This window comes from Carlito syrichta, unplaced genomic scaffold (genome assembly GCF_000164805.1).
Source record: "Carlito syrichta isolate Samal-C Ts95f unplaced genomic scaffold, Tarsius_syrichta-2.0.1 Scaffold307010, whole genome shotgun sequence".
Lineage (NCBI taxonomy): Eukaryota > Metazoa > Chordata > Mammalia > Primates > Tarsiidae > Carlito > Carlito syrichta.
Window position 1 is genome coordinate 178,373 of NW_007251106.1, and position 9,265 is coordinate 187,637.

Here is a 9,265-nt window from a genome sequence, read left to right on the forward strand (position 1 = left end):
ACAGGTGGGTTTGGACTGGCGGGTAGCAACTCTGCAGCACAGTTAGGCTTCTCCTGGGTTCCTTGGAGATGCAGAGTTTGGGGATGTGGGGCCTGCCAGACTGTATCCCTCAAGCTAGGTGGGAGGCAGCAGACAGGATCTAGGGAGGCTTCTACCTGTGCACCATAAATAAGGGCAGAGAGTGAACAGGTCTGGGAGCCCCTCCCTCAGCAATCACTTCTCCACGCCTCATGGACACCCTCAGCTGCAGTTCTGATTTTTAGTGGCAGTAATAGTGTCTCCTCTCTTCTGGGGCTGGGTTATCCCTATGGGCATTTACTCAGGCCTCCACCTTGATCACCTGTCTAGGTGTATTTTTAGAGTGAGCAACAAGTGCCTGGCACTTCTTGATTGGGCAGGGAAGATAGGACCATCTCTGCATCTTTCACACTCTTAGCTGCCTCAGTCTCGCAGCTCTTCCTTTTGCCTAGAGCTAAAACTCTGAATGAAAATAACTATGGGCCAAATTTTCAAAACTGATATTTTTGAATTTCCTGACAGTTATCAGATTCCAACAAGTCTACTCAGCACTCAACAATTGTTTGGAGACATTAAATGTGTGTGTGCTTTTTAAATAGAGTGTGAGAGAACCAACTATCTATGAAAAATTTTTAAATATATATTTTGTATGTAGTCGACTAAATTAATTTTCTATATGGCAAAAGTTAATGTTATGAACTTAATTTGGTCTCTATCTCAAACATTTTCTCCTAAATGAAATAGCTTTATTTAATTTTGTGCTTATAAGAATAACCCAAACTGAGAAAAGTAAATATTTAAAAGAAAATAAAACCTCTACTTTAGCTACTTGTTTCCCTACTTGACAATCTACCCTACATATGAAGATCTGGACCACAGGCAGAATGAACATCAGTGGCTGAGTGGAGTAGGTTGAATAGGTGCCTTGGAATAAAAGGAAATAGAAAACAATTCCTCAGTGATGTACCAATGGCCAGTAGTCCTAGGAGAAGGTGCAGCTCCTCCCTGAGAACCACAGAATAAATGCGTACCATAGCGAGAAAGGGTCACATTTGATCGCTGGATTAGCTAAGACCAAAATGAGTGGCAGGGCCCCATGCGAGGTGGGAGGGGGTAGGAGGACTGGGGAGGCGGGAGGATAACTAGCTAAGGAAGAAGTGGGCTGGCTCCTGACGCACTTTCTGCCAGTGGGAGGAGAACTAGGGACCCGAGCCCACTGGTGACGTTTTTCTCACGTGATCAGGAGCCGACGTGTGCAGAAGTCCCTTTCCTCCAGGTACCAGCTCCCCTTTTCCGTGGAGGAAGGCTGACTTCAGACTGAAGGACAGAAGGGGCAACTGCCCTATAACCCTGCAGGTTGGTACAAGCCGCGGGCCCCTGAGGTGGGGATGGTAACTGACCCAGGCTACAGAGAATGGGTCTGCTTTCCGGATACCACCCCCTTCCACCCCCATTCATTTTGGCGCAGAAAAATTGTGCGCGTTGGGAAAGAGGTCTGGGTACCAACTCTTATTTCTCTGGATAAGTGTGGACTTCTGACAGAAAGAAATTTGAAAAATAATTCATTCTCCAGGATGGCTACGAATTCATCGCTGCCTGTGGGCTTCTGCGGTCCGAGTGGCAGAGGGCAAAGACCAGAGCAGGTTCAGGACTGGATTCTCTCTAGTCCCATCCGTTTTATGCAAGAATGGAGTGCTGGCGGAATGGGGAAGGGAGTCTGGACGAGGATCAAGAGTTAGAATGGGTACCAGTTGGGATTTCCTATGAAGGAGGCGATCGTGGATATCTGATGGAGGAGTAGAGGCGGGGGAGGGAACAGCGCTGAAACGGCGAAGATCAGCCTGCTACTAGAAGAGCAGTGGGAGGCGAGCACAGCCTGTGACCCAGGGATGCGGAGGGCGGACCCTGCAACGGGTCCAGGCCTGAGTTCCCGGTGTCTCTTCACCTTCCGTCCATTTTGGAGCCGGAAATGGTGGGCCGATGGGGGAAGCGGGAGGAGGTGCTGCTGAAGAGGCAGACAGAGGTTTGGTCCGGAGACCAGCTCCCTGTGGAAAAGTAGCTTCTGAACTGAAAGGGTTGAAAGGAGGTAGCAGGGACCAAATATTTTACTGGAAATAATTTGTATGTCGCCTGACAGGAAAATATGGGCTTTCTGTGTATGTGGGGAGGGAGGGGGTGGCAGGAGTGCTTCGGATACTTCTGCCCTGCCCCCTGTTTCTGTCATCACCATTTTCAGAGAAGTGGTGGGCTTTGTGTTATCTGGCTGCCCTGACGTGAAGGATTTGGAGTGTAGAGACCTGAGTGCAGCAGGGTTTGCCTTCTAATCATCCCTATCCAGAACCTCACTCATTTTAGTGCCAGAGAAAGTGAGATAGAAATTTGAGAGGGGAATTCAGAAACATAGAAACACTTTGGAAACCAGCTTTCTTGCCCATTGCACAGCAATAGCAAAATGGAGGCTCTTAAGGAGGAGTTGTCGAGGGCGAATCAGAGAAGGCAGGGGAAATGGCAAGGGGGTGATAGAAGTTGGGAGAGTTTTGACAAATAGAGTCTGAAAAGAACCTAGTTGCCAATCATTCTCTTTCTCAATCCCTCATTCGCCATCTCTTTCCTTTCTCTCTACAGGTCTTCTGGTCTGTGGTTGTGGGCACCAACTCAGACAAGAAAAGAAAAGACCTGCAGTATCAGTGCAGGTCAGTGGAAGAGAGCAATTGCCCTAGTACCCTTGGGAGTAGGAGTGACTTAAGCCAGAGCAGAAGTTGGGGAAGCCACTGCCTGCCATCCCTCCTCCAATCCTCCCTCTAGTAGTTTCAGGATAGATGACTGCTGTCAAGACCCTAAAGGAATATGGTGCTCTATGACTGATGAGGATAAGAGGGGAGAATAAGGAAATGAGATAATGCAGGTGTGGCCCGTGTGGTGACCCTTGAGGATATAAGAGTAGCCCTGAAATCTGATAATTGACCATTGTTCTGTTTTGTCTGCAGTTTTATGTCTTTAAACTGCAGATAAGGTACAAAGAAGAAAACTACCCAGGATTCCAGGCCAGTGTAAGTTGGGACTACCCAGTTAAAACTGGCGTGGACACAGCCAAGGCCAGAGCAAAGTTTAGGGACCAATCTACTTCTACACATTTTTCAGCACACCTCCTTTAAGTGTAGGGAGAAGGACTTGTGGAAGTTTTTGTAAGATTGACATGTGTGAAGTGGGAAGGAAAGGAAAGACCATAGGGGTGATAGAAGGTGGGATAGGGCCAGGAAAACCTGTTAAGTCCAGAAACGCAAGTGCTATCAGGACCTGCTTTCAACCTCCTAATCCCTCAGTGTCCTCTGTCTCTTCTTAATCTTTTTGGACAGGCAAAGGAGGAAAAATCTCAACATGGACAAGCTCTACAAAGAAAATGAAGGAAAGCCAGAAACTGAAGGAAACCTAGAAAATGAGGGAAAGCCAGAAGATGAGGGAAGTACAGAAGATGAAGGAAATGGAGAAGAAGAAAACCCGGATGTGGAGGGGAAGCCAGAAGAGGAGGGAAAGCTGGAGGAGGAGGGAGATCCAGATGATGAGGGACAACCAGAGGCTGAGGGCAAGAAGGGCAAGCAGGGAAAGTCAGCAGCTGAGGGCAGGCCCCGAGGTGAGGGCCAGTCAGCACCCCAGGTAAAGTCAGAGAGCGAGCCGCGGGCCGCTGAAAAGCGCCCGGCTGAAGATTATGTGCCCCGGAAAGCAAAAAGAAAAACAGACAGGGGGACGACAGACGACTCCCCCAAGGACTCTCAGGAGGACTTACAGGAAAGGCATTTGAGCAGTGAGGAGATGATGAGAGAATGTGGAGATGTGTCGAGGGCCCAGGAGGAGCTAAGGAAAAAGCAGAAAATGGGTGGTTTTCATTGGATGCAAAGAGATGTCCAGGATGCATTCTCCCCGAGGGGCCAGCGGGGTGTCAGGGGAGTGAGGGGCGGAGGTAGGGGCCAGAAGGACTTAGAAGATGTTCCATATGTTTAATGTCTTTGGCCTTTAATTCTGACTTCTCTGATGAAAATATCGTCAGCCCTGCTTTCCCTGGCAGGCATTTGCCGGGCTATGTGCTTTAACCTTAAACTGATACTTTCCTTTAGGTGTGTCACTCTTGTTACCAGCAGATCTTGATCCACCTACAGCTCTCTGTCTTTTAGTAGAGGATTTTCACCCATGTGCATGGAAGAGATGTTCATGGTACATTGTGAAATAACAATAAAAAATTTCAGAACCAAACATACGGTATCAGACCATTTTTGGGGAAAAAATATGACTACACAATACATCCATGCACAGAGAAAATTATGCAACTGAGCAGACCAAAGAAATATAATGGTTTTTCTCTGTGTGGTGGGAGTGGAGATTATTCTTTTTCCCATCTGTACTTTTTTCCCTAAAAAATACAGGTTCCTTTTGTCATAAAGGTAATAATAAAAGATAAAACAATACATGCTAGGCAATAAAAGCAATTATTCATTCAGCTTATGAAGGCAGTGGAGACACTTAAAATTCTTGTTTTTAAAACAGAATTCATCTTACCTCTGGGACTAGAAGTAGGAGGAATCAACTTGGCAGTTACTACAGATTCATTGCTGTAAGAGATACCCTTGTCATCTGTGAAATGGGGATAAAACTTACCTCCCAGAACTGTGGAGCAGATCAGATGTGACACTGAGGGTGTGGACTGTGCTGGGCTGACTCCTGCACTCTCCCCTGCGCTAGCAGTACTGGGTCAGACAATTGGAGGGGGACTAAGGGAATTATAACCTGTGCCCAAGACTAGGTATAGGAAGCTAACAGGTGGGCGCTATTTCCCTCTGGTATTGCCATATTTGCTACACATTGTGCCCTCTGTCCAGGGTCCTACACCCTCCTAAGCAGCCACCCCCACTGCTACTGGTGGGCTGGAGTTCTCAAGGTAACAAAGCTCTTTTGATTTCCCAGAAGTCCCTGGTGAGTTGAACCCCCACTATGTTCGCTTTTGAACGATGGAGATTGTCCCTCTTCTCACTTTATAGTTATGTTAATTCTGACATAAAATGTGGGAAAATGCTTTGTAAAATCTTAACTAATATATTTGTCAGGCATTATCATTACCCTCACCAGTCTTACCCTTTTCAAAGCAAAGCATTTATCTTACTCATTTTGGTACTGCACAGTACATAATAGAAACTTTAAAAATAACTACATTAATTATTGAATCAGAAGGGCTTGGTTCTTGGCCCAGTGCTGTCCCTGATTAAATATATAGTTTTAAACCCATAATTTCATTCTTCTGAAGCTGAAACTTGCCACTTCAGAAAGAATACAGCAGGAGATGGATTATATCACAATTCATTGCTAAATGATTTTAACATTGAATATAGTACTGTTTTTCAAATTTTGCTGCCTACTAGCAAATCCCCGCATCAACATCACCTAGCTATGTTGTTGAAAATGCAGAATCCTGGCTCCCAGACCCAATGCATCAAAATATCTTATGATTTGTCTCCAAAATGTGTGATTGTGTGTATCTGTATGTGTCTTTTGCTTTTAGCTCATTTTGATTTTTATCAAAGGGATACATGCACAAAAATTTTAAATCCTATAGTGAAAAAGAGTTTATTGTTAAACTGCAGTCTGCCTTGCTATTCTACATTCCCACTCCCCAGAAGCAGCTACTGTAAATTTTTTTTTTCTGGTATTTATCTTCATTTTTCTGAATAATTTATATAGCTGCTATTTTTTTAACAACATTAATGAGGTATACTATAAAATTCACCTTTTAAAAGTATACAATTAAATGGTTTTTTAGTGTATTGACAGAGTTCTGAAATCATTACCATTATCGGATTCCAGGATATTTTCATCACCTTAAAAAGAAACCCCACATCCATAGAACATAATGGTGTGTGTTTTACCTTGTGCCCCTAGCACCTGGCAAACACTGATCTCCTTTTTGTCTCTATATATTTCGTGATTTTGGACAAATAAAAAGAGTCATATAATATGTGGCCTGTTAAGTCTGACTTCTTTCACTTGTCTTAACGTTTTCAAGTTTCATCCGTGATCTAACATATGTCATTACTATCATTACTAACCATTTATGTACAAACTTTTGTATAAATATGTTTTTAATTCTCTTGGGTATATACCTAGGAGTGGAATTGCTAACTCATATGATAGCTCTATGTTTGATTTTTTTGAAGAACTGCCAAACTATTTTTCAAAGCAACTGTGGCATTTGACAATTCCATCAACAGTGTAGGAGGTTTCCAATTTCTCTACATTCTTACCAACACTTGTTATTGCCTGTGTTTTTATTAAAGCTATCTTAGTGGATATGAAGTGACATATTATTGTGGGTTTGATTTGCATTTTCTTCACAGTTAATAATGTTCATAATTTTCTCATGTGCTTATTGGCCATTTGTATGTATCTTCTTTGGAGCAATGTGTATTAAAATATTTGCTTACTTTTAAATTAGATTGTCTTATTGTTGAGTTGTAAGACTGCTTTGTTTATTCTGGACAAAAGTCCCTTATCAAATATCTGACCTGCAACTGTTATTTCTTGACTTGTTTATTTTAGCTATTATCTATTGACTTTCTGATATAGTAATGGAATAATTATCTCTTACAATCATAATTCTTACTATCTATTGCCTACATCCTTCAATATAGCTTTTCCACATACAATGTATACTTTAACAAGCATTCCAGTGACCTGTTTCTTAACTCAGAGAATCATTTATGCATCTGTCAATTTAGGCTGAGTTTACGCTAGGATAGCTAACAACCCTCAAACCTCAGTGGTTTAGCACAACAGAGGTTTACATATGAAACTTCATGAAGGTTGGGGATGGGGAAACTTTGCTCCCCATGGGGTATCTCAGGAATTCAGACAATCTACGATGCCACTGTATCAAAGGAAAAAAGTGTATGGAGATCTTACATGTATTTTTCTACAGCATGGTCTAGGAGTCACACATTGTAAATCACCACTGTTCACAGCCCACTTCTTCATATTTCTATCCTCCTTAATTCTGGCAAGCAATTATGAGATAGGTGTTATTTATGCCCTCTATATAGGTGACTGAACTGAGGTTCAAAGAGAAATAATGATTTATTCAAAGTCACATACCAGTATGGGGAAGCTCCCAGATCAAAACCTAGGTTTATTTGCCCTTAATGCAATAATCCTTAACCTGTTTGCTTTCTTTTCTTTTCTTTTCTTCTTTCTTTTTAGTTAGAGTCTCACTCTGTTGCCCAGAATGGAGTACAGTGGCATGCTCACAGCCACCACAGCCTGGACCTGCTAGGCTCAGGCGATCCTTTCCCTCAGATTTCCAAGTAGCTGGAACTACAGGCACGTGCTACCATGACTGGCTTATTTTTTTATTTAGTGTAGAGACGAGGTCTCGCCAAGTTGTCCAGGTTGGTCTCAAACCCCTGAGCTTAGGCAATCCTCTCACCTCGGCCTCCCAAATTGCTGGGATTACAGGCTTGGGCCACCACATCTGACCTGTTTGCTTTCTTAAACACAAAGATTTAAAATTTATTTTTATTGTCCAATCAGTCTTTTCAGATGTCAGAAAAGTGATTATGTTTCCTCAGATGACAAACCTAACAAGGTTCGCAATGGCATTGCTTCTTCCATCATCAGTGCTTTTAAAAAGGCATTTTATACCAGTTCACAGCTTGACTACACTTGTCTTAAAGTCATGAGCTGCTTCTGCCATGAATGTGGGTGTTCAGGCAGGTGATGGCATACTTTCTCACTTGAATTTAGGACCACAAGGCAAGGTCTCCTTGCCTGGATCTTTTAAACTTTTGGCCATGGGCTGACTTGAACATCAGAAGCATTGTGCCAGGCAGACACAGGACTGAAATCACCAAAAGCAAAAACAAAAACAAAAAACACCAACACAAGCCCAGGCACAATCAAGGCCCTGCTGGGAGTCTAAGCAAAGTGAGTTGGGGTTATTTTCCCAATCACATTATCATCCCAGTGTTCTGGTAGCTGTTTCACTGGACTCTGAGAGAAGGGTTCAACTCTCCGACCTTAACCCCAAATTATCTGGTTAAACTCAGATTGAAACTGGCTCTGACAAGGACAAATGCTTTAATTTTCATGCTATGGAGTTTTATTTCCATCACAACAAAAGTCTTCTACATCCCTGAAAAGGAAATGCAAAGCTTTATGAAAGTTCTTGTCATTGGAGACTATTGAAACTATCACTTGTTCATTTGAGCCAAAAGGCAATTGCCTATGTTGCTGAGAATAACCACATAACAGGAAATATCTACTTTATTTCTCCCTTACTCTTCTCCCAAACCTAAGAAATACTTTTAGGATAAGAAGAGAAATGTTCCTGATAATAAGCTCCAACTCTCAGTGCACTATAAGCCACTACAGCAAGAGTCTATACTGCTTTTGGGAACCAAAGGGAATTTTAAATTGAATGCAATATTTAAGTTGTAAAATGAACAAGATAATTTTTAGTTTCAGCTCCTAATGAAGAGCTGAAAGAAATGCCACTTCCACATTTGCAACAGGGAATAAAGTTGGATACACTGCAATATAAAATTTTTTAAAAAACCGTCAAAGAAGTCAGGTCACAGGGCAGACAATTATTCCAAAAGCTAGAGAGAAACACTTGGAGAGACAAATAGAACTCAAGCATTTGCTTACCTCAGATAGATATCACCAAATGTCATGTAGACCAGTAAGAAAATTGAGCTAGGAATTGTTAATGGATTTCTAAAGACTGAGCTAGGGCTCACACAAGAGAGTATGAAGTCTTTGAGAGTCACAGATATGAAGGGGTTTGCATCATCTTTCAGTCTTTACTCCAGAAACACTACAGGTATTCCCAGGGAAGATCAGTGGGAATCTGAAAAAGCTTGCCTTACAGTGACAGTTAAGAGAAAGAAATAGCGGTCATTGCTGACATTTCAACTAGACCCAACTCCCTTAAACAGAAGTCTTGATCTGCAGGAAGAAGGACAACAAAACCCTAAAGTTACTGCTGGAAATAAACTGCAGCTGCACACGTATGTTTGTTGCAGCTCTATTCACAGTAACAAAAACATGGAACCAACCATGTTACCCATCGAAGCTGGACTGGATAGAAAAAATGTGGCACATATACACAATGGAATATTATGCTGTCATAAAGAAGAACAAATATATCGACTTTGCAACAACTTGGATGGATTTGGAGTCAATCATACTCAGTGATTTATCACAGAAA

The 9,265-nt window shown here is 42.5% G+C and overlaps 1 protein-coding gene across 2 annotated transcripts; it reads left to right on the forward strand.

Annotated features, from left to right (window-relative positions):
- Positions 1-1,282: 1,282 nt before the first annotated feature.
- Positions 1,283-4,266, forward strand: LOC103266064 (transcription elongation factor A protein-like 5). Of its 2 annotated transcripts, XM_021715332.1 has the most exons (4): positions 1,283-1,374; positions 2,644-2,711; positions 3,027-3,031; positions 3,375-4,266. In XM_021715332.1, the coding sequence occupies exon 4, from the start codon at positions 3,397-3,399 to the stop codon at positions 4,015-4,017; it is 621 nt and encodes a 206-aa protein (XP_021571007.1). In that variant the 5' UTR covers positions 1,283-1,374; positions 2,644-2,711; positions 3,027-3,031; positions 3,375-3,396; the 3' UTR covers positions 4,018-4,266. The 2 variants fall into 2 exon arrangements, with proteins under 2 accessions (XP_021571007.1, XP_008061900.1); XM_008063709.1 differs by lacking the exon at positions 3,027-3,031.
- The last annotated feature ends 4,999 nt before the right edge of the window (positions 4,267-9,265 follow it).